A 25,894-nucleotide genomic window follows, 5' to 3' on the forward strand; every position below is an offset into this window, starting at 1 on the left:
AAGCTCAGGCCACAGATGTCTGCTGGCAGTGCCACAGGCATGATCTCCAACCAATACACCTGTGTTAGCAAAAGCTCTTATGTAAGTACAGGTAAAGCAGCAAACCTGCACTTTGGCTGAGAGCACTTTCAGTCTTTATTCCTGCATGCCCGGGGGTAAACTGCACTGGCTCATATCAACAACTATAACCAAATCCAGAAGCTTTCTCCTATGGAGCAAACCTATTATTTAGGAGTCCCCCCTTTCCCATACAGCACCACACAGATACTTTCATCCTCTCCAACTTCTGAGTTATGGACTAAGCAGACAGCAGCGCTGACTTTCATGTAATTGACAGAAGGAATGCTTTTCTTATGCTGACTTCACTCTTTTGGGAGCTTTGCTTTAGCACAGCAAACATATGACCTCCAGTTTAGGAAAATCAGCCTTAGAAGTTTTCTAAAAATAACTGCTATCAGATAAATCTACTTGTGGCCTTGGTTTTTTTTGTTGGTTTTTTTTTTTTTCTTTTTGCCTCTAGTATTCTGTCTCACATCCTGAGCTTCTAGTGCAGGTGCTGCTTTGACTGTTACAAAATAGAGATGGGAGATAAAAACATTTAGTATTTAAGAAAAAGCAACACCTGTTATAGGTTACCCACAGACTGACAAGTTAGGTCACTCAGAGGCACAACTAAACTGGTGAGTTGCCCTGCAGCAATTGTGCTTACTCCACTGCTAAGAAATAATTATTAGAAGTTGTTATCATTAAGAAATTAATAATTTCTTTCAGCAGTGACTTTGAAATACAATGAAAGATTTATGATAAAGCTTCTAAGCCAGCATTAATTATGGAAAATCCTGTAAAAGCAAAAGAGTTTATACTAGCTGATGGTTTTCCCTCTGCCCATATAATTACCTCAGCCAGATGATGAGATGTAAGATAGATCTCTGACAGTGTTTTCTGAAATTTGCCAGAGTTAGGCAGTTTAAAGGTTTTTTTCAAACTTGGGTATCACCGACAAGGTTTTAGTTGTCTTCCTCGTGCCTTTTCCTTGATGATAATCAGGAGGATATGTTTGGATTCACTTAAGAACACAATGCTGCAGTTTATTAGGAGGCTTCTGCAGCATCTGGCACCAGCGCTGCTCACTGGCAAGGAGCAGACCTCAGGGTGGGAGGAGGAGTTCTGCTTTCTGTAGAGCTTCTCACTCGTCCCAGAGATGCTGCTGTGGTGTCATGATGAAAAAATGTTGGCTTTGCTTTTGTTGGTCAATACTGAAAAATGATTCCTGACATTTTTGCTGTGTATTTTGGGAGAACTCTGTTTCAGTCTTGGACTGTGTTTTTAATTGAAAAATAACATCCATCTAAAAAGCTTAGTTAAGATTTTATTTGTTTAATGTATTGGTTTGTTCAAGTAAATTTAAAAAAATTAGCATAGTGAGTTTATCAAGCAGGCCTGTGTCTGGATTAAATTAAAATTGTCTTCCATTCAGTTACTCAAATACTTTCCTGATCACTCATTGAGAATATTACATTTTCCCTTCTTCTTGTGGTTTCTCTTCCTTGCTTGTGGGTGGAACTCCAAGTCTTCCTCTGATGAAAGCTTGTGACATTCATTTAGCTGGCCTACACTAAGTGCACAGCACACAAGACAGTGAGAAGTTGTCAGCTTTGTAACTATGCTATAAATCCATCCATAACTCCTAAGTACATGCATGGATATGGGAATACTTGAGCATCAGAACACAACATTATACTTAATGTCACTTAATACCTGGATCTGGATAACTGCAACACAGTAACTGACAGTAGCTGCTGTTCAAATCTCATAATTGTTATTTTGATCACACCAGAGCTACTGGAGGCCTGTAAGGGAGGCAGGGCAGGGGCTCTTCTGAGCTCGGCTTAAGCCATAGACCCTGTGAGGGCTCCCCAAGCCATTGGGAAACACCAATCACACTGAATGGTCACCATAAGGGACAGCAGTATTCATCACTCACTGGCATCCAGGCTGGTGTGGAAGCAAAGAAAGGAGAGGGACAGGAACTCAGGGTGATACATCTAATAGCAGGCAATTCTATAGATCTAGGACCTTCTGTATTCCTCTGGGACCCTCTTGGGACCATTCATGTCTGATTTCTAGCAGTCTTTGGCTCTTCAAGGGAAGATCCTATTTGCCTTGGGTTTTTAAAAAATTAGTCTGGGTGGAATTACCTAAGAATAGCAGAAAAATTCTGTGACTGGGGTACTTAAACAAATTGCTACCGTCATCTAGTTCCTTCTTCCAGTCTCAGTCTGTTTCATTTGTTCAAGTCTATTTAGGGTTTTTTAGGATAGTGGCAATGCTGGATGAGTTTTGTGCTGAATTCATTATCAGTAAAGGGTAGGACTCATTAGAGCCTTTCTGTCAAACTGTATCTCAGAGAGGACTGCATATCTGCCCCCTGCCTAATTTATTACTCTCCATCAGGGTTAGGTGAGAAGTGGGTGTCAAGATGCAAAGGTCTGCCACCACAGCAGCAGCAACAGCAAACCCTGAAGAATTTACTAGGGAAAAAAACACTAGGAAAACAACGACTTGGAAATAAGCAACTTTTTTGTTGTTGTTGTTTTTTTGGGGGGGTTTTTGTTTTTCACACGATTGACTTTATTATCAAATACTGTATGGGTTTTTTTCCATGCTTTTGCAAAATGGATACGGATATTTTCTAGTAATCTTCCCAAAGTCAGCTTGCTGAGACAAAATCAACATTTAAATTGATAGACTGGAGTGTGAATACATAAAAATGGGATTATTCTTTTTTTTGAGCCTTTTGCATTGTATATAGAATGGTTTGGGTGTTTAAACTAATTCTGTAAAGCTAGTTTACCAAGAAATACTCATGACATTACCATTTTGATCCAGCTGATTCTTTTCCTCAGCAATAAGCCACTGTAGCAAGTCTGCCCCATTTGTGCTGGTCTTTGACTAAATGGCTCTTGGGAACCTCCAGACTGCTAGACTATTAAGCTAATAAAAGCTTTTTTATAAAAGTAACTGTGAGACATTTGATTTTTATAGCCCATAAAGATATTTGGAAATATTTGCTTTCTTTTTCAATTTATTTTGTAATTTTTGAAGCCTTTGTGTTAAACTGAGCATCATAAATAGACTCAGCAGCCAGTAAATCCACTGAGCCTTCTGCATACTAGGAAAGCATTTGCCTGTTCTGCCATGTTCACAATGAGCTCCAGAGATTTCCCTGATGCAGACAAAATAAGAAAATTAACTTCTTTGACAAGCTAAAATCACCCACTTAAAACAATTCTCTTCTAATTAACTTTCCTCCTATTCCTACTTTATTCCAGCCTCTATCTGATTTTTCAGCTTGATCTAAGTACTCATTTGCTTGCTGTATTATTTTCATATGAGTTTAATGCTGCAGACCTGGATGCTGTCCTGATGCCTTCCTGTGAATCACTTGTGAGACAGAACTGGATTTCCTGTTGTTTTTGCCGAAACTACTAAAATTGTGGGTTTCTGTTTCATAGAAGCTGTTGAGTGGGGGGGGGGAAATTGCAGCAAGTAGTGACAGGATGTCACTTCCCCACATTTACTCCAAATTAAAAACAAATTTGAAATTCATAAGTTATTGTATAGATGAGCTGAGTGATAGCTTTTATGCTTTACTTTGGTTCTAAACAGACAACCTGGAAAGGAGCTAACCCTCTTTGGTGGGAGGTTGGCTTTTCTTTTCATTTATCAGAAATGGAATTGTTTCTTGAATTTAGTGGTTTTGGTTTTTTTGTTTTGTTGGTTTTTTGTTTTGTTTTGTTTGTTTTAATTTGGTTTCTTGAACTTTGAGTATGAGGTGAGCACGGGAAGTACCAGTTTTCTGGCTGTGAGGGTGGGTGGATCACTGTTGGCAGCAGAGACTTTTTAAAAAGTTACAGAAAAGAAAGCCTTGACTGTTCAGAGCTATTTTAATGCATTCAGTGTTCTTTACAGCCTGGAATTGATGAGTACATCAAGTTACAAGTGCAGATTTCTAAGAATGCTTGATAAAAAATTATGTTGTTAATACTGGACTGCAAGAACGGGTACGTTTCAGGAATCTTGCTTCAATAGCCATGAAAAACAAAAAAAGGAACTGATTCTTTGTTTTAAACATAGCCCTCTTATGAGTAGATATCTGAGATAAAAGAGAAGGGTAACAAATTGAAGAATGAACTTGAAGGTATATTGGGAGAAAAACTGCAGCTAGGCTTAATGAAGATTTTTGGTTAGTATTTAAGCATTAGTTAAATGATTTTCTCTGATTAGCATTATTTCAGCAATCAAGGAACTGAATATCCTTTACTGCAGTTCAATAAACTCTGAAAGCCTATCCCTTGAACAGCTGAAGATGTCAAATAAATGTGTAATCATGCAATCTGATTGAATTCTGATGCCGATGAGCAAACAGCTCACCACAAGCTTATTTTTTATGTGATACAGGCTGTGTTGCTAATCAGATGTGGTATGTTTCTGTCTTGCAGATTTACCACTGGATTATAGATTTACACGATTTTCCTCAAATAGTTCAGCAACTGCTGGGTACTACCCAAGTCCTCCAAGAGCACTGCTGCCAAGTGAGGACTCAGTGATGATGAAATAGGTTGTCGGCTTTTTCCTTAAATAACCCTGTGGCCCTTACTTAAACTGCTATCAAATGCTAATTGGTGAAAATGCTGTGTGATGCTTCATAAAATAGAGTGATGGATTAAAGCAGACTCCTGTGTAGACTTGTGTTTCACTTATTTCTCTAATCCAGCTGGAACAGGTGAGTAATGCATCCTTCTCTCTAAGTCTTCTGACCACCACTACCTTTCACAGAGTGCTGTTGGCTTTTTCCATGCACTGCCCACAGCCTTCAGGAGAAATGTAATAGTAATAGTTCGTCCCAAGCTACATTCTACATTTTTTAAGACATTCTAGGTACTCTCCATATGTAAGGTGATGCTGTTGCTACAATAAGCCCTAGGAAAGACACAAACCAGACCCTCAGCCATATTTCAATTAACAGTTACCTTGGACAGCCTACGTTATCACCATACATCAGTGTTTTTCAGGCTCTGAGGAATTTATTCTCCCAGTGTAACTGTTCTTGGAGACAGAGATGACTGAGTCCCAAGAAGAAAGGTCATCATACTTAAAGAGATTTGAATGAGATTTAGGCAACTAAATGCAGACTGATAATTCACAAAGCCTTTATCATACTTTGTATTCCTGAAAATGCCCAACCACTCTTCAGCCAAAAGGTTCCCTACTTGCCTTTTCCTTCTTTAGTCTGCAATACCTCAAGCATCAGAGGTCTTCTGCAGAAGGAGAGAAACCTGCATACAAGTTCCCTTCTCTGATGGAGTGGATTCAAACCCGGATTCTCCACCTCCCTGGGAAAATCTCCCAAGAGTAGGAAAGGTATAGCAACCAGCCATCTTTGCTAAGTACAGCCTCAACCAGAAGGGAGCAAGACCCAAGGCATGAACTGAAAATATGTGATTTTTACCTGCTCTACCTTCCAAAACCTGTTCTCCAGAGCTCAGTAACTAACACAGGCTAGCAGATGCAAAAACATGTCAAACATTTTTTTAGTGAACAGTTTTGTCACACTAGGATGGCAGATTTTTGAATAAACTTCCCTCAAAGTCTAAAGAACAGTTAACAAAAATATAATTTTCTTGTTTCCAAGGAAAAGAACTCACTTTGTTAGGCCTAGACGATTACCAGAATGGATTTAACTTGCATTGACACTTAAATTGTGTCACCACAGTTCATTCTGTGTCTTCGTGGCTTCACCAGCTAAAATACTGTGTCAGAATCAGACACAAACACCATTATATCTCATTTCAGAGATACCAGCTTCTGTCTGCATATTTTTTCCTGCCTTTACATAGAATGTTATTTTTACATTCTTGTGGACCAGTATACTTGCAAGTAATAAACATTTCCAAATTAGCATTAAGCACTGGTTTATTGAAAGGGAAGCATAAAATAAAATTGAGAAAAAACTTCCTTTAAGACAAGGTGAATGAGGAATGAAAATTAAAGTGCCATTCTCTTCATAAAATACAGGCTGAAAATATTTGACTTAAGATGGTAACAGTTAGTAATAATTGAGTTTATTTGCAATTTTTTAATTAGCATCAATGTCTTCAGCAGCAAATCTGGCTCATGAGAGTGCTATGGTTTGTATTAAGGAAAGAGATATGCAGATTAATATCTCATATTCCTAATTACTGCATCTTTGAAATTCTAGCCTGAATCAAGTCATCTTCTGCAGATAATGTCTAACTAATTTATGATGCCAACCCATACTGTGTACCCTCACAATTTGTTGTAAATTTGAAACTGTGTTTTTTAGGTTGGGGATTTTTTTCTTGATTTTTTAAAGAAAACTAATTGAACTGTTATGGAAAATCAGACTGAAAATCTTCTAAGTCCCTGGGTCCTGGTGTCTCAGTGGAGAAGCACTATTTTTTTAATGGAAAGGTGGTGGATTCTAAGGACAGCCTGAACACAAAGCTCGCCAGAAGAAATACATATGCCCATCTCTGACAAAGGCTGTCACCAGCCATTTGCACTTGCTGCCAGGACTTCACAGTAGCAGAGAAAGAAGAGGATAACAGCAAGCTGCTGTAAGCCCGACTCCAGGTGCCACTGTAGTCTGTGGCTGCAGGAAAACTTGGGGAAAATAACTGAAGTGGTTGCCTGAAAAGTAGAGTTCCCTCTTACTTAAAGACTCTTCTATTCAAGAATCTGTGAAAATCATACAGGTCTTAGTACAAAGTAGAGGTTGTCAATGGAGGAATGAGGAGGCAGTTGGTGCTGTGGCAAGAGGAGGGCTGTTGGAAACGGTGTGAAGAACCAGAGAAAAGAAATGTACATGGCAGAAAATTGGTAGAGAGCTGACCATATTAAATATGACACCATAAAGAGACCATCTTTGGTTTTTTTTTCTTATTTTTGTCTCTCTTCTTTGTTTCCTTAACCCCTGGAAATCTCTGAAATTTCTTGGATTGTCTTGTAAGAGGCCATTGACAAAAAGAGTCCTGAAGTGCCTGCAAAACTATCTTGAGCATCAGCAGGGAGTCATAAAGTTGTAAAGTTTCCTTGAAATCACTGTATCTGGTTAGACAGTCCTGAAAGGCACAGTCTTGCTTAAAACCACAGCTAAATACCAAGTCCCCTTTGGTGTCTGTTTTGGTATAAAGCACATGTGACTGATTTTAAAATAAAGAGAATTTATTTCTGAAAAAAAAAAAAAAAAAAAAGTTCTCTGAAATCTCTGAAAAGATCTCTGAGCAGCAAAATGAGAAAGGGGAGATGAGTTTGTCTCAAAGCAGTGCAAGGAGAGGTTTTGCTACAGCCTCGAACAAAACAAAATTTGACCTGCTCAGCATAAGACATATAAAATAACCAAAAACTTTAATAAATTCATACCTTTAATACTGATAGGGAAGTAATCTTTGATGCACAGAAGAGCTCAGGACCAGGACTTCTTCATGGGAACTGAAAGCTTCTTCATCCCCAGTGAGAAGTTAAATAAACATACCCAGGCAGATTATCTGTGGCAAGCACGAGGCACTGCTGGACCCAGGATTTTCAGACTGCTCCTTCCCCAGGCTGATGGGGTTCTCCAGCTCACCTGAGTGCCAGATCTGTGGTAGTGCAGTAGCAATTCTTAAGGGAATTCCCAGGAAAATCTGTCTGATGACAGGCACTGGGAACCAACATTCCCAAATCTAGTTCAAGTCTTCCCTCCTGAGGCCAAGTATGCATTAAATCATGCCAAGGTAAACAACAGCAGAGCGTAAGAATATGTTACTTAGCAGAGATGCCACCAGTGGGAAAGTGACATCTGAGCTTCCCTTTTGCCACCACGGGGAACAAAAACACAGCATAAAACATACTTTTGTACACAAACCTTATGCTTTACAGCACAGTTTGTCAGGAAGTCAGGTTTAGAAATAAAGCCACCTCTGTGCAAGAAGGTAGAAGAATCACACGCTTCATCACAGGGATCTGATGGGAAGATGTTGCTTCTGACTTCCCTGGGAAGGGAAGCATGGCATAGGGCAGCCTGCTGCTCCTCGGCATCATGGAAGGAAGCAAGACAAGTTTTACAGTACATTTAAGCAACTGACTTTTAAAACAAAATATGCCTCTTTCTGTGCACATGCCTGGAGGCAAATAGCATTTCAGCTGACTCATGGCATCAGATTTAGAGGGGAAAGCACATGGCTAAGCTACAGGAACCTTACCTCTGCAGAGAGTGCCGGCTGTAACGGTATAATGGCTAAAATGGTGTAGCCACAGACATCTATTGTTAACAACTGGCCAGAAACCAGCCTTTCCAGCAAGCACATAGCTGATCCAGAACCCCCAGGGGAAAGGCTAAATCCCGTTATAAATCCAGTTGCCTGTAATTTTGTTTTCTGCAATTCTAAGTGGCACATCAAACCCCCTTGGTGAGTCACAGGAGAGGAAAAAAAATTAAAAGAGGTTTTCTTCCGAATGTTTTTGGTGCAAGAAACAAATCCTGTTTTTCGCTAAGCATTATAAATAGAAATATTTAACTGGAAAACAGAGCCTGGATTAAGGCCAAAATAAGATGGAATCCAGGAAGTTAAACAGACTCTGCGATTTCCAGCCCTAAAATCTTCCTAGCATCTTTACAGGGCAAACTGGGGATTCCTGTCCACAAGACTAGTACTTTGGCCAGCATGGCCCATCATTTTCCTGGATATGGGACAGAGGTGTAAGGTAAATCTTTCCAGTATGAAGTGGGTACCCACGGCTGTTCTCTGGCAGCCACGGCAAGACCACAGAGGTTTTACAGCTGGCCAGATGTCACAGTTCACAGAAGGGCAAACATCTGAAGCAGCGCGTTTAACTTCGGTCCCGCTGCAGCTAAACTGATTTGATCAGAACTGTGCTAAAAATCCCTCATGCCTCCCACTCCCTCTGCCACAGCGCACACGTGGCTCTCTCACACATGGCCATAACAGTTTTTAAGTGCTTGTACAGGGGTGAGAAACCATCACAGCCACTTCAAAATGATGTGATGGCTTCCAGCCCCTTCTGCAAATTAGAGGTTGCAAGACACAAAATGGCAGCAGCACAAATGGAGCAGCAGTCTGCACAGCAGCTCCAACAGCCCAGCCAGAGCAGATTCTCCAGCCAAAAAGGTATTCTGGCTACCAGATTTATGAGTAAAAACACTTAAACACTCCATTTAATTCCTCCTTACAAGGCCGGGAACTTATATTCCTTTTAAGAGTGACTAAAATCATAAGCAACTTTACACTGTATACAGGAAAAAATAGGAGAAAAACAGGTGTTCTTGTTCAAAGTTTATGAGAGTGGTATTTTCAAGGTGTATTTTAGGAAATAAGTCCATTAACTTTCAGTAGACCTTGTTCTGTCGCAACACTAAATGAACTCTAAAAATTGGGACTCCGTGTGCCTAATAAATTTACATTAAATGATTAATTTCTAAAGCCTCCACAGTCTCTGAGGAATAAAAGTACAGGTGAATATAGCAATTCTTTTCTTGCCTAATCTCAAAATAATTCCTGAGAGTTCCAGTTTTATTTCTATATCATCTCCTGTAACCTCAGCCCACAATGAAAAATTATATGTTCACTCCTGGGTGCTAAACAGCCTGTAAATTATATTAATCCAGAGAAAGAAGATGCTACTGTAAATTTTGTGAAAAGAAACAATATGTTTATTTCTTTGTATCTCTTAAAATTAAGAGATAAATTCTTTATCTTATTCTGACCAAGGCCTCAAAAATATCTACCGGAGAGCTACTGTTGAATCAGCTGCAGCAATGTTGAAGACAGCAGTGTTGGAGAGAGCAGCAGTGAACTTGTGTCTCTGTTTTCTCCTTCATAGATGCCCAGAAAATAAACATGAGCACTCAGCAATTAAAGGGCAGGATGCCATGACATGGGAACTCAGAGACTAAGGGAATGAGGGAATTATCTGCATTTCATAGGAGGTGTGGAGGTCTAAGTCAATTAAATAAACTAAGCACTCTTAGGCAGTAAGCAGGGAAATACCTAGTCAGCAGTAGATAGGTGGTGGAAGATGGAGTATAGATGAACGCCAAGGACAAAAAGGCTGAGGGTCAGCATGAGCTGACAATAGTAGTTCAACAGGCAATTCACGTCTAGAGAGTATCAGGGAAAGGAGTTCACATATATCTCAGAAAATAATAATTACCGAAATAAATCTATTCTGTGGGATTTTCCTCTTTCCTCTAATCTTTCCCTTGTTATTGTGCAGATAACTTGGAGATACTTCGTACATTACTGATATTAATCCATACACAAAATGAGGGGGGAAAATGGAACCTGAACATGATTACATGAATTTAAGAAAACAGACTTAATAACCATTAATATGACCGTTGTTAGATATTCTTAAATGTAACTGTAAAAGTATTTCTGTGTATGTATACATATTTGTGAGCACATTTAAGGACCTCTGCTGTGCAGAGCACACTGCCAGGAACTCAGCAAATACGGATTGTGTCTATGAGTTATCCATCACAAGGTGGTTACAGGGGCCCCTGAAATACTCAGCAGCAGTGCCCCAAAAGCCCTAGAACCATAAATACAACAACCAATTGTTGATGCAGACTAGTGCAACAACTCCATGATGACTCTAAAATTGAGAGCAGAGGTGGAGCTGCCTTTAGGGAGTATGTATGACTGCAACAAGAGCCACCAGTTGTTGAGCACTGTTGCTTTAGAACGAAGTGTGAAGAATTGATCGCTACAGTACACTTTAGTACTGATGCACAGGTAAGTGTTATATTTAAGTGGAAATTAATTTTTTTGCCTTTCTTTGTGTTTGATCTTAAATTTCACCCTTGAGTCTTGGCTGCAGTAAATAGAATGCAGTAAATCAGAGGGAGAAGATTACAAAGAGAAATGGAGAAGTAGTGACAAGTTTGAATACAGTCTCTCAGAAAAACCTTTTTCATGCACATGTAAGGAAGAGGAGAGAGACATGGGGCTATGAAACTCTAGAAGTGGGGTGGGGATAAGTAAGCAACTTGTAAAAATTGTCATGAATTCCAGCAGTTGTTTAGTTGTCTGCTTGGCTTTCCACACACCAAGTGACTCCATAAAATTGGTAGATTCTAGCCTTAAAAATGCCTTTCACTGAATACAGCATTCTACAAGTGGAAAACAATATTGTGACATATTTGGCATCCAGAGAGGGAGATTGTAGCAGTCAGCTCTAAGAGAGCACTGATGAAGTCTGGCTTTGGGAAGTTTCCCTTAGTATGAGCATTAACAGTTTGTGCTTTCAGGGGACGATGCTTTGCTTATAATGTCGAAGAAATTTGGAGGGAAAGAAGTTGACATTCATCGTACATGTTGAGAAAGGTCACACATTTGAAAACGTAAAGTAATCACCAGTTCAAATAAATAAGAAGCCACATGCTGCTGGAGAGCTGCTCCTCTGCAACCTGTTTTGATCATCAGCAGAGAAAAGAAGGGATATGTGCTAAGGAACTAGCAGGCCAGTTAGGCAGATGGACAGCTGCTAAGAAGAAGATAAACCTAAACCCTATTGACGTCTACAGCCATGTAGAAGCAGTAACATGGATTTTGCAGTTAAAAGGCACAGAACAGATTATAGAAGTAATTTTTATTGGATCAAGGTATTTCTTGACATTTCCCATTTAAGTGCCCGTGTACCTGCTTTATGGCTACTGTCTTCCTGACACATCTCAGGACCAAGAATCTGTCTCAACTCACCAATGTTTTACCTCTGATTACTGATGCTGCAGCTTCCTATTCTTTAAGAAATCTGCAGGAATATTTTTTTTTCATCTGACTTTTTGTCTGCTGGCCTCAGGCTAAACCAGGCTGAACACATGGTGAGAGCAAGGAAGAGGGAAAGAAAGGAAATGTAAAGCAGAGAAAGATGTCCCATTTACATACAAAGAAGAGCTGTTTAGGAAACATCTAGTGTTTTCCCCTTCCAGCTACCCTACTGATAGTTTGGCTACCACGAAGTAGAAGAGTAAAAGGCTGCATCTGTGGGAAAGAGAGAAGTTTTCCCAGTTTGTAGATGTAGAAGCAGGTGAAGGATTTTCCTGTTAGAGAAACTGCTTTTTGCCACACTAAATGTGCCCCAAACCAGACAGGTATCCTGATGAGCTTAGGCTAGATTTCTAAATTTCCAAAATTTGATGGAAATCAGCCCTAAGAATCAGATTTTTTTTTTTTTTCTCATTCTTAGGGCTGATTTCAGGCAACTTTTTTACATCCTAATTTTGGAGCTGTGACTATTTCTGTCAATTGCTGCAGTGAGCCAGAATCCAAAATGTCCAAGTAGTAAATGGAATCATGCAACAGCCTCATAAACTTGAAGGATGTAGCAGGAACAACCAAGTTAGGACACTGTCTGGTCCATACTGTGATTGGAAAATAGGAGATAGCCAACATTCTCCTACATGTGTCTGGAACTGGGATAAGATTGGGAAATTAAAGCTGCCTTCATGTGGCTCTAATTAAGTCCAAGGAGAAGAGTAGGGCAGAGCACGTTAGATCTAGGAGAGCACAGTGAACAATATGCAAATATCCAGATTTGCAGTTCTGCAGGTTCTACAAGAGACTGGCATATTGCTCTTGTCCTACAGGTTTCAGCTCGCAGCACTAAGATCAGAAATATCACAGCTGGACACAAAAGGCAAAGAAAACACAAGGCTTATGGTCATAACCAAATCATTTGTTTTCAAGAATTACTGAAAGAATCTGGAGAATTTTTTTGCTTCTCTCTCTTTTCATTTGAAGAGTTTTGTCACTGAATGACAACTGTAGAAATGTTTCTTACATGGAAATTAGAGACCAAACAGATCACACAAGAACACAGGGGTCTTTAGTGAGAGGCGGGTACTTAAAACAGTAAAAAAAACCCAAACCAAAACAAACAAAATCAATCAAGAGAAAGAAGACAAATAAAACCCCAAGTACACAGAGGGAAATTCAAAGAAGAAAAAAATACTGGCGTATAGACTGGGAAGGAAGAAAGAAATGGATGGCCAAGGCTGCCTATGTGGAACAGGTAGAATGATATACAGCTTCCCTCTTTAGGCTAACATCTTCTATCAGCAAGGAAGAGAAACAAACTCCAAACATCCAAACTCCAAAAAGTGAGAACCAAGGCTTTTAAACTTATGAAGCATCAGGAGACACTTGATGTCTGCCCCAGAATTAGCCCTATATTACTTGCTCCATGTGGCCCTGCTGCCTTCCTTTCTCACTGTCCTACTGAGGCAACCAGGTTTGTTTCCTCTTCACATCCTCGTGATCCCGCTTGCCAATGCAGCAGGAAAATAAAGTGTGTTTCCCATCCCTGCAAGCCAGATAACTGCTGGGCATTCTTGGAAGCTTTTCTTTCTCAAAGAAGAAAGGATAGATGCTACCAAGAGGTGGCTGTTCACAGTGTCTCTGATGGCAGACATTTTCAAGACATGCACTGTATTTAGGTGCACAGTGATTTCTCTGCACATGTCCTAAAAAATTTGCCATTGTTGGAAAAGAGCAGCATTTCCCACATATGTTTGGCTCAGTTGCACAGACACCAGACATTGCATGTAATGTGGCTTGCCATAAAGACTAAGGAAAAATAATGAGCATGTGACATATAACAGTGTCTGACCTGAACAGTTTTCAAATAATTTCCATGAAACATACTCTGTACAACTGGCCAAACCAATGGTCTTAGCTCCAATAGGTAAAATTAGCTCCTTTCCTAAATCCATTCTGGAGCAATGCTACCCAAAAGGTCAGGTTGCTGTATGTTTCAGTGTCACAAGATGCAATTTAAGGAAATGACAGCTACAAAACCTTTTAACCTCAGTGGGACTTTTCCAATAAAATAAAATTAAAAATAATGGGGGGGAAAAAGGAACAAATAAACGAGGGGTTTGAAAGGAGAGAGGGAGTGAGAGTTTTCAGGGACAGAAGCACCAGAGGAATGGAAAAGATATGACGGTATGTTACTGAGTCGTTTAAACCTACTTTGTGGTTGGTGGCAAGGAGAGATAGCCTAGAGACGTGATTCATCACATCCTAATGAAGACATGTAAAACAGGTCAGATGAATTCTCCTGTAAAGAATTTATTTTCTCTGCAGTGTTATAAACAGAGTCTAGATGACTAGACCAGAGGTGGTTACCAGTCAAGTATAGAACAAAAGTGCACGACACGTTCAGAGGTTAGATGGATCCCACCCAAGGTTGCTGCTCCAAACTGACATTGTTTCATGGTTTAATTGTTTTCTTCTTGCTGTCAGCACTGAATTCACTGGCATGCAGCAAGGCCAGCAAACCACTGAGAGAAACTCAACCTCAGCAAGAGGAGTTATAACCATGGCTAAGGAAGTGAAAGGAAGAAGAAGATCAAAGACGATCCGTAATCTTGCCTGTGCAAGTAGCATTTTGAACATAATCACACAAAACAGGACCTTGACAGGTCATCTGGTCCATCCCTTGCTCTGAGGCAATATTCATCAGACTTTCTAGATCTGAACCATTCTTGTCGAATATATGTCCAACTTGCACTTTAAAAGCCTCCAGGGAGAGAGGTGCTGTTCACTTCTCCTTTATTTAGTCTTACAAATACTTTTTTTTTTTTTCTTTTTTTTTTTTTTTAGTCCTAGCTAGCCTAAATTTCTCTTACTGCAATTTACATGCTGTTTTCAGAGGATGAGGTTAAGAGATTATTATCTTCTTTTTAGCAGCTTTTACATATCTGAAGGCAATCTGCCTCCAGCTTTTATGCCTCACGCTAATTTTTTCAGTCTTACACTATACATGATGCTTGCTAAAGCTGGGGCAGTTTTCATTTCAAAATTTCCAATGGCAATACTCTGATTATTCTAGTGTGGACAGATCTTGCCTCTCTCAGATATCAGTGAATCATCCTATAAATGTTAATTTATCTCTTTAGCCTGACAAGCAGTCTGAGATACTGGGAAGTAAAACAAGCCCCGTTTTACACAAGAGGACATGAGGCAGAGAGGATTTGTGGCTCTCCACCCTGTTGGTATCTCCACCATGTTCTAACTATGCACCAGAGCAAGATCCAAGCAGCACATCCCTTATGAGGCAGGAAGCCAAGAGCCCATGGTAGAAGGGAGCCATGGTGTGCTTTGCCTGGGTATTTGTGATAACAAGGCAGCACAGAGCAGTTTTTCTACAATACAGAGAGATCCATGCACAGACCAAGGGCAGTATTTCAAAAGCCATTCAGACATTATGCTTTTCAGATTGTAAGGGCTAATTACATTTAACTTAGAATCAGGTACTTAATATATTTGCATACCTAATGATGCAGAAAAGTACTTAAACATCTTCCTCCTGATCACTTTAGGCACCCTGGTTATTATAGAAATTCCAGCAGAATCAGACTATCTGGCAGAACTCGTCTACTTGTGAGGTCTGCAGCTCTTCCTTCACATGTCCATTTGTATCACAACATCAATATTTTACAATTCTACTATCAAATCACTAGATCCTAATACCATTCAAATAGGTGTTCAGAAATATATCTTCTAATGATTAATCTAGTGTTTGCATGACTGAAACTGAAGCACCTTGTGCTTTTAGGCATGTCATTACTGGTAAAAAAGCAAGGCTTCATTCCAGGCTCTGGCATTGCTCTTGGAGTTTTCAGCCACAACATGTGGATTCCTACTCTTTAGGGCTGAGATTGTCAATAGATATTGCTGAGAAATACAACAGGAATGGAAAGGTGAAGGGAAATTTATAGTTTCTGCTCTTGTCTAGCTTCCACAAGTTTATCAGTCCTGATAGAACTGCATGAAATCACACTTTAAACCACAATGAATGTGTTTAAAACCATCCTCTGAAAATACAGATCTTGCATTTTAGAACAGGGAGCTGAGCACTTATGAGGCTGCTGACTGATTCAGCAACATCAGTAAACACATTACTAAAATGAGTAATATGCTTTGTGAGACGTAAGCTTCAGGTAATTGGAGACCATCCTAATCACATGCAAATATTTTCATTTTCATTACGTAGTTGACAAAATATGCTCAGCTTTCAAAACCCAACAAACATTTGGAATTCTTCACTTCCAACTTTGTCTTGGCTATAGTGACTGAGAAGGAAAATAGAATGTTCCAAAGGATCATTTATTTTATCCTCTTTTATATCACTTTCTGAAAAAAATTCGATTGTGTGGCTGCGAAAAATGTCGGGATGGCTGACTTGAACAGTCACGGCGTTTCACTTCTGTTTATTTCTTCTTTTACATGAGAAACGTTTATGTAAGTAGCCACACCATACTTAAAAGAGCAGATTGACAAATCGGCTGCTGGCCGATTGTTTGCTGCTGGCTTGAGGGGACTTTTGGGTGGGAAGTCCCATTCCTGTCATGCTGGACGGTGACAGCACCAGGGAAGGACCATGAATTTGAATGGGTCTCCCGGGTCGCTGTCACCTCCACAGCCACCCTGCCCGGTCCATGGTACCGATGCCGCACTCTCCAGCCCCAGGGAACACTCCGGTGTTAGAACCAAAACATTCCCTGTTTTGGGAAACGAGTCCTCTCGCTAAACAGAAGAATTAGGGCATTTCCGTGAAGTTCGAGCCGGGGAAGAACGGGCGGGGGAGGAAAAGCCGTGTGCGCGCCAGGAATAAACAAACACAAGGGCACACACGGAGCGAGAGGAGCGGCCGGGCCGGGGCAGCTGCGGGGCGGCTCCCCCGCGCCGTGCCGCCATGGCGTGAGGGGCCGGCGGAGCCGCGGGGGAAGGAGGAGGAGGAGGACGGGGAGAGGTACGGACGGAGGGCGGGGAAGCGGGAGGTGGAGCGGGAGCGGAGGAGTCACTTTCTTCCTGCGTTGAAAAACGCACCCCTCACCCCCCTCCCCGCTCCGTCCCCCGGGGCTGCGGAGCAGAAGCTCTCTGGCAGGCGAGAGGCGGCCGGCGCCGGGCAGGGGCCGCGGGCGGTGAGTGCCCGTGCGGAGCGGGCAGCGCTCCGCGCCTCCATCCCGCCCTGCGCCTCCATCCCGCCCTGCGCCTCCATCCCGCCCCGCGGCTCCCGCGGCGCCTGGCGGCGGGACGGGCGGGGCGGGGGCGCCGGTGGCCGGCGGCGTTGGGAAGGGGCGATCATTCCCAGCGCTGCCTCCGGCACACGGTCCCCGGGCCGTGCGGCTCCCGGGAGAGCGGCGGGCGCGGCTCCAGGTGCCGGGCAGAGGGAGCGGGGCGTCCTGCGGGGAGCAGCCCCCAGGCAGGCACGGGCTTTTCCCGGCTGGCCCCGGCGGGACGGAGCTGCGGTCGGGACAGCCGCAGGACGGCCCCGAGCCCGGGGTAGGTGGGTGCGTGCGGAGGACGTGGCGCTCTCTGCGCGGAGCTTCACCTGTGGGCGCCGTGGGTAACAGCTCTGCTCCTCCGCAGCGCCGCGACCGCAGGAGCCTCCAGCCTTTTGCTACCGAGTTCAGCCTCCCAAACATGCATGTGTGAAAGGTAAGCAGTAGCATCCTCGTCTTACACTTAGGCAAGCTAAGGGACAGGAACAGAGCCTCTTGCCCCATGCAACTTCCTGCCATTTCTCTTTTTGCTGTTTTGTTTTTGGTTGGTTGGAGATTTGTTTTGTTATATTTGTTTGGTTTGTTGTTGTTCTTGTTTGTTGTGGGGGTTTTGTTTTTGTTTTTGTTGGGAACGTTTTAAGTGACCTGGGACCAGAGCTGTCAACTCGGGAAGCTCAGTTTTCGCAGCCCCAGGCAGCGAGTTGCAGTTCCCGTAGCTAGTATTGTGCGAAAGCAGTGCACCATCACTTGGTGTGTCTCATGCCAACTCTTAAAATTCAGCTTCGTATGAATGAAGGTAACCACCCTCTCTGTTCTTCTGTTGCTCCCTCTTGAAGCAATATAAAACTGTGACATTTTCCTGTGTTTTCAAGTTGGAATGGCTTGAGTTTTAGCCATAAGCAATGGCAGCATAAAAAGTAGTCGCAACTGTGAATAAAATACAGAAATATTGCTCAACCCTGGAGATTTTTCTGTCACACTAAGAAGATCAACTGCAATTTAAATAACACTAAAATTTTAATATAGTCTAAACGAAGACAAAGAAAATCTCAGCCTAAATATTGCCACATGATGTTTATCATGCCAACTATTATTATAACTCACTGCAGTGTTTCAAAAAAGGAACAATTGAGCTGAGGGGCAGCAGTGGGAGTCAATAATTCAGATGCTGTTTATTACTCTGAAAGACTCTAGCTGGGTACCCTTGGGCAAGTCACTCCACCTCTCCATGGCTCTGTTTTCTTCCTCATAAAACAGATAAATGTGCTTGGTTGCTTCACAGGGGTGTTGAGAAGTTTAATTAATTAATTAGTTTCATAACTACTTGTAGATCCTTGGGTACATGGTTCTACAGAAGTGCTAAGTATTATTTCAACTAGGAGTTTTCTTACTGTATCTCATCATTTATATGTGTTTTTTTAAGTGACCTGAATTAGTTAAGTTTTTTGGGGAAGTCAACAAAGTAGCAGTTTTGGATTGAGATTGTCTTGCCTCTCTGTAAACTTCACTGGGAGTTGAAACTGAAATATACTAACTGCAGTGTATTTCAATGGGGCAGAGCTACTGGGCCTTTAAAAAATATTATTTTCTTGTTATTCAAAGTAAGGCTTAACTTACTTTGAATAACTTACTTACATTAACTTACTTACATTGGCTTTGTTGCTTTGTTTGAAGTATTGTGATGTTTTGAATCATTTTGAATTGCCAAATCACTCACCTGAGTGCTCTTAAGATAATAAAAGCGAAAGATATGAGAATAGTTTACAAACACATCTGTATTCTCTACTGTGAACATTGACCTCCAAAGACACTTGGTGCTGATTTTCCACTACTCATTGATATACAGTCTCCTTTACAACCTGTTCTTTGGTCATAAAGGATGTTGCAAGAAACAAACTGAACTGCAAGAAATATAAACTGAACCATTGATTGCCCATGGTAAAAGTTGATAGATTTTGGTTGCCTCGACATACTCAGTTTTTATTTCAGCATATATTAGTTATTGAAACTTGATATTGAGTAAATATCTGTACTACAGTGGAGAGGAAAATGCATTTTATTACATGGCCAAATGTTAGATGTGATATTTATAGGTTGTATACAGTTCTAAGTAAAAATGGGTAGCTGAAAGCAGGTTTTAGGTTTCAGAGTGACATCTTGGGTTTGGTACTTTTTGAAGGCTCAGGAGGTCTGTGTGTACCATTTCTTTTCCTCAAAGACAATGACACAAAGTACATAAGCTTTTTTTAAAACTGAATTCAAGTAAAACCTAGATAAGTGGTGGTAAAAAGGTAAAAATATAACCAGGTAGCTGTTGGGTTGTGAGTGAACATGGGAAGCTTATATCTTAGTAGAGAAATGATCACATCCATCAGTACCCAGCAGTGTGAGCAGTGAAAACTAGGGTTAAATGAGGAGGTAAATGTCCGTAAAACTGAAGTGTCTCTTCTCTCAGAAGTGATTGCATTTAACTAAAATTCAGTCACATTCTTAGACTTGTGTATGGAAACTTGCACATCTGGCACCCATAGCGTACTATGGCAATGAGCAGAAATAAATCTAGTTACTATTGCTATTGTTCCTGGATATTTTGCAAGAAATAAAGCCCTTTGAGAGGGAAGAGGGTGCTGTAGGAATTAAAAAAATAAAGAACAAAACCAACTCTCTGTAACTGTTGTTTTCTTGCTTAGACTTAGCAGTCCAAGTGTGGTGAGTGAATGAGGTTATGACTTTTTCTTAGCAATTTGTATTTAATTGGTAAATATCACATCTCAGCAGCAAGTTTGTCCTGGCTGTTCTCACCATCTTTGCTGTCTCTATTCAGCTGAGGTAGATCAAAGAGTGTAGTTGGAGCACTGTATTCCCCTAAAGCTGTTAAACCATGGTGCCAGTTTGCATTCAAGGCTATAGCCACATACTTAATATAAATAATTTCTGCATTAGACTCCCTTCGAGCCAGTTTTCTAAACTTCATACTGATGTCTCTCAATCCAGCTGGGATAGGGTAAGGTGTGACAATGCTGCATTAGTAAACCCCCAAACCCTTGTGCACTGCACTTTGAGTAGATTCGGCTGTGTGCTCAAGATGAGAACTGGGCAGAGAAGCTTGCTAGGAAAAATGAAATTTAGCAAATGCCACCAGAGATCTCTCTCATGAATGTTTTGGCAGTAAAAGTTTAGCAGAAATGAATTGTTGATAGCAGAGAGCTGACCAAAGGGGTCTGGTCATTTTGGGAATCACATGAAGAGCATAGCACTGGAAATGTTTTGTCACATCAAGTGCTGGCATGACACTTTGATCCTCTCCTGGGACATGGTCAGGTGTGCAAGCACAGGCACAATGTGACTATTCTGTACACAGTCTGAAATGACTTTTGATTGGTCTTTCTTTCTGTTTTTCTCCTTGTTTAGACTCAGAGTATACAGGAGCAATAAGCAGTAGCATTGTTTAGAGTGGGCAAAGGGTTATAGGGACCCTGGTGATTTGACTTTGGTAGGTGTTGTGTCTCAGTACAAGAGAAATGTAATTTTAACATACAAAGTATTTTCCCATGGTTGGCCTGGTTTATGCTTTTATTTTGTGGGGTTTTTTAAATCAGAAACATTAAAAATGCTGAACATTTTATATAAGCCTGGGATGCCTTCTTCAGCCTTCGAATCAAGTGGCTACCTACAGTTGTTAAAGTATTTTGAAAAGTTGTTCACAAGCATTTCTATGGATATGTTAGTTTTCCATGTTTCTATTTCTATGATTCGTGTTCCTTTTAATCATGTCCTTGCAATCATGGTTCATCACACTTTTTACCAAAATTATCTGTCCAGTTTCAGTTCTGCTATGAGAGCCATGCCTGCACAACTTACAGTCACAAATGAGATTGTAAGAGTCTAAATTTCAAAATTAACTCATAATTTAATGGTTTTATTGACACCTGCTCACAGATTGCTCATGCACACTGTGAGTAGCTACATTTTGCAGGAATAATGTAGCCTCTTAACTCCATCTGCAGCTGAGGCTTCTGTCCTTGAAAATGTAATGACCACTTTTTTCAAGGCTTTGTTAAGGGTATTCTAGGGACCACTGAAGACAATGATAGCCCTGAAGGAGCTGCAGGACAATACATGTTATTGTCTGTCCAACTTTGTAACCTGAAAAAAGCAGTTGCATCTGGGTACATGTATATTACATCTGTGGAGAGAGAGAGGAGCTATATGCTCTATCTCTCTGTGGAGAAACCCTAGATAGTGAGATAACACCAGAATTCTATCAATAATAATGAACAATACTCTTATCTGGAGAGAGATGCAGCTACGAGGTAGGATGGTACAGTTTAGGTCTACGAACACAGTGACATTTATTCTGTAACCAGTGTACCAGTGGTTCATCTGTGTGGGTACACATTTGGGGTCTGTGTACTCAAACTCTGAAATTGTCTCTAGATAATATAAAAGCAAGTGTTGGTTTAAATGGCTTAGATTCCAAACTCCTTAGGTTCATAAATCGATTAGCATCAGCATCTTTGGACTTTGCTGGTGGTCCTGTATGCTGTAACAATAATTTAACCACAGCAATATGATTGCCATAGTTTTATCCCAGCTGGCAACTCAGCCCCACACAGCCCTTATTCACTCCCTTAAGTGAGATGAGGAAGAGAATTGGAAGAATAAAAGTGAGAACACTCATGGGTTGAGATACAGTCGGTTTAATAGATAAAAACCAGACAAAACAGAGACTTCATTCACCACTCCCCATGGGCAGGCAAGTGTTCAGACATCCCCGGGAAAGCACGGCTTTGTTGCACGTAATGGTTACTTGGGAAGACAAATTCTGCAACTCTGAGCACATCTCTCTTTCTTCTTCTTTCCCAATATTGTATGCTAGGCATGACATCATATGTTATGGAATATCCCTGTGGTCAGTTGAGATCAGCTGTCCCAACTGTCCCCTCCCAACTCCTTGTGCATCCTCAGCCTCCTTGCTTGTGGGGTGGGGGGAGAGGCAGAAAAATTCTTGACTGTATAAATGTTGCTCAGCAGTAACTAAAACATCCCTAAATTATCAACACTGTTCCCAGCACAAATCCAAAACATAGCCCCAAACCAGTTACTATGAAGAAAATTAACTCTGCCCTAGCCAAAATCATCACAATGAAAATAACAATAAAATACTTATATAGTTTTGTGTGCAACACTGAGTCATAAACAGGATATGGAGACATAGTTAAAATGAGTTTTGATCCCATAGCAACTGAAGGATATGATGCATTTTGGAATTCCTGTCTATTAATATGAAGTCCTGTGGAAATGCTTTACAAATAAAAATATTTGATATCTTCAGCTACTCAAGTTTGTAGCTGTAGGTACAGAGAGTGAGAACTGGTTTTGTAAAACTCCAGCAGAATCACATCATTTGTTTGCAACATCCTGAAGACAATTGAATGAAGGACAACTAATGAGCAGGGAATATTAAAACTGTTAATTATACATAGTCAAGAAGAACAAATGAGGCGGCTTAAAATGTTTACAAGTATTAAGGAAGTGTAAAGGTCAAGGCCAGCAAAGTAGAGTTAGTTGGAAAGAGGATAAAAGTTAGTCTGAAATGGAAACACTTGTTTTGGTATCAGAAGTTTCTGGTGGTGTAATCAGCCTTCTCAGAAGTGAGGGAAGATAGATGGCATGCAATTCCCTGGGGTGGGTTAGGCACAAGGAGGAATTCTGGCAGCAGTAAATTAGCTTTCCCCTTTTGCGTGTATGATTATTTTTTTTCCTGTCCTTTATTTACGCCTCCCAGGCATTGCCATCGCCGTGTGAAGTTTTTCCAGTTCTTGGATCCACACAGAGGCTCCAGTCTGCCCCAGGCATTCTGTTCCCTTGCTCCCTTCTTCTGAAGGGTAGATGTGCCATAGGGCTGTGGGCTGCTCTCAGAGGAAACCCTAAACATCGTTCCTCATACCCAACACCGAAGGGTTCACAGCCTTACTGACCCCAAGTGGGTCTCTGTGACAGCCAGGAGATTAGTTACTTCTCAGTAGCTGCCACAGGAATATTGTTTCACCACCAGGACTGGGCAGGAGCCTTTGTTCTCTGTTTCTGAAGTGCCTTTTACTGACATAGTCCTAAACCCCAGAGGTGCCCTACATGCTCTAACAGTGTAACGCATGGATGAGGGGTTTGCTTGACTTCTGGGACATTAATGGAGCAGATAAAGGTAGGGAGTATATCCTCTTGGCCTAGATGAAAATTCTCAAACTGCCTTCCTATGCATCTGTGAAAATACTTCTAAAGTAAAAAAAAAAAAAAAAAAAAAAAAAAAAAAAAAAAAAAAAAAAAGCCTAATTTTAATTATTGAAATGGCCTTTTGAAATTATGCATCAGCACAGGATACAGTGCTGGTGTTCTAGGAGGAGTCTTTCTCTGGTAGCTTATAGTTTTAAGCTTTCAATGGTAAAAGTGATTGGGCTTTCATTCACTGAATGTGGATGCCTTAAGAGGCATGTCTGTACCAGTTGGGAATGATCATCTGCAGGTTTCTAGATATGAAAATTACTTCCTTACTCATTCCACAGAGTGAGGTATGGAATAAGAGATCCTGGTAAGGGTTAGGAATACTAGTGTTAGTGCAACCAAAAAATTACGAAGAAAACATTTTTACAGGAGGATAAATTGCAAAATATAAGGAAATTCTAAATTCCCGGATTATGGTTTGGACATGCAGATGATTTAATTCATGTTTTCTCTTGAGGCAGAGAGAAGGTTATGCATTCAGTGTATGTGTGTATGCCCTTTTAATTTATATACACAGTGATAAAATAGACAAATAAGCTTTTAACTGAAAGGAATTAACAGATGAAACTTCCATCATAGATGTCTTACACATCCTACTGTGAAGTTACAAAAACATCCTGCAGTTGCTGGCTCACCTGTAGCGTGGTGGAGAATGAATGCAACTCTCCATTCTCCTGGAATTATGGTCTGACATGGCTGTGTACTGCTTTGCACAGATCCATTTAATTTTGTTTTAGATCAAAGAACAGACACAAGTTTAAATCTTGACTGCTGACATGATGGCATATACTGATAATCCCTATAGGAACTGGCTGTTTCTGTTTGCCATTGGGATTTTCATAGCGCAGCTGTTAGACATAAAAGTTGATACAAAGCTTCTTTCAAAGTATTTCAGAACAAGTGCAATACTAACACCTGGGTACCTGAGCTGTACTTTATTTATGGCAGATGTAATTCTGAATTCTATTTGGGATTTCAGTATTTAAGTTTTGAAATACCTTTGAAATTATATAATTGCAGTAAGTTTTTCATTGTGAAAAAATCAGAGGAAGAAATGAAGTAATGTCCCCTGGTGGTTAAGGCTGTAATAGGCATTTTTCAAGTTTTAAGCAGTGATTTTTACACCTTCTCAGTATTTTTATTGGAGAGCCAGATAGTCACTGGTTTTAGCTCACCAACCAAGAAGTGAGTGAAGGACTCCTGACTGCTCCTGACTCTTGGGACATGGGAGTTTCCCACCCTGGTGTCTTGCCCCACAGCTTTGAAAGGGTCTCAGCAGCACTGCTTGTTGAGAAGCTTGAGACTTCAGTCAATAGATTTATTGTGATTATTACAGCAAAAAGATAAGCTTATAGTTTTATTGGTTCTGCTCCATCATGCACCTAATTATACTGTACTGGATATGGCTCTCTGGAACCAAATGACAATATATATATGGGAATTAGTCTCCATTGACCCTTTCACCTCTCTGTTTTGATGGACTTACCCTGCATTTTTTAATACCACAATGTTATTGGATTCAGTTAGAAGACTAAATTGCTCTCCCATTTTTAAATATGTTTGCAAAATGTTTAGATTGGTGGTAAAATGGACTTTGTTGAACAAAACAGCTCTTCAGTTGATATAGCTGTCATGATTTTGTGTAATGTCATGACATTATGTTACCAAAATTTCCAACTGATATATTCCGTGTTATAGATTCTGCTCCTCTCAGCAGCAGCAAGTCAATTGCAGTGTGTGTGAGAAGATATTTCAGATATTTGGACAAAGCGCAAAGAAAAGGAGATCTTAGAGAAATTTACTTTTCTCTGCTGTGATCCAACCTACCACTTCTTGTGTTATATTTTGGCAGCTGTCAGCATTGGAACAAAGAGTTGCACATCCCTCTCAATTTAATGGAACAATATTCCACACACATCTCATTGCAATGTTACCTATTAATTTCACAGTTTTGGTTGAACAGCAGCTGTTTCTGGTGGTTGACCATTTCTTGTTGAAATATCTATTACTTTCTTACCTGTTTTAGTACTGGATTCTAAAATTGCTTATTTTAGTTTTAATGCTAATCCTTGTAATGGAATTTGTGATAAAACTGTAGTGACACTCTTGTTTAAAATGAACATGTTATAATATCACATTGAAAGCATTTGAGTAAAAAAAGTTAATTTTCACTGTCAATCATTTATGAAGTGCAAAAAAATTATAAAACTTAAGTCCATCCTGATTCAACGGTCATTTTCTAAGGTAAAAGTTTGCACACTGAAGCTGAAGATTTGATTTTCGTCAGTATGGTGAAACAGATTTTCCTTTAAATATTTGAGCACTTGTTTCTCAGGTATCTCAGGTAGCGATAATGAGAACTGTAGCCTTTGTGGAAAATAGTAGCTTCCCAAAAGAAGACAAAGAGTCTGACGTGCTCATGTTCCAGCCCTGGGCTCTGGGAAGATCTTTGGTTCAGAAACCTGAGTAGTCTGGTAGCGTGGGAGATGCCAGCAGAGACACCTGCAACTTCTGCTT

At 40.6% G+C, this 25,894-nt stretch overlaps 2 protein-coding genes and 1 long non-coding RNA gene across 4 annotated transcripts in view; all 3 read left to right on the forward strand.

The window, feature by feature from the left end:
• The window catches only part of NT5DC1 (5'-nucleotidase domain containing 1), a 123,282-nt gene extending 118,536 nt beyond the window's left edge, over nucleotides 1–4,746 (forward strand). The window contains exon 12 of the mRNA XM_066315307.1: nucleotides 4,503–4,746. Coding sequence (XP_066171404.1) covers nucleotides 4,503–4,621 — 119 coding nt within the window. The 3' untranslated portion in view covers nucleotides 4,622–4,746. The remainder of the gene's footprint in view (nucleotides 1–4,502) is intronic.
• The window catches only part of LOC136359053 (uncharacterized), a 945,479-nt gene that overhangs the window by 132,501 nt on the left and 787,084 nt on the right, over nucleotides 1–25,894 (forward strand). The window lies entirely within an intron of this gene.
• The window catches only part of LOC136359046 (dermatan-sulfate epimerase), a 34,706-nt gene continuing 25,711 nt past the window's right edge, over nucleotides 16,900–25,894 (forward strand). Inside the window, exons 1-2 of the mRNA XM_066315300.1 lie at nucleotides 16,900–17,014; nucleotides 17,463–17,531. The gene's annotated coding sequence lies outside the window, so the exon portion shown is untranslated. The remainder of the gene's footprint in view (nucleotides 17,015–17,462; nucleotides 17,532–25,894) is intronic.

Source organism: Sylvia atricapilla, chromosome 3 (assembly GCF_009819655.1).
Source record: "Sylvia atricapilla isolate bSylAtr1 chromosome 3, bSylAtr1.pri, whole genome shotgun sequence".
Lineage (NCBI taxonomy): Eukaryota > Metazoa > Chordata > Aves > Passeriformes > Sylviidae > Sylvia > Sylvia atricapilla.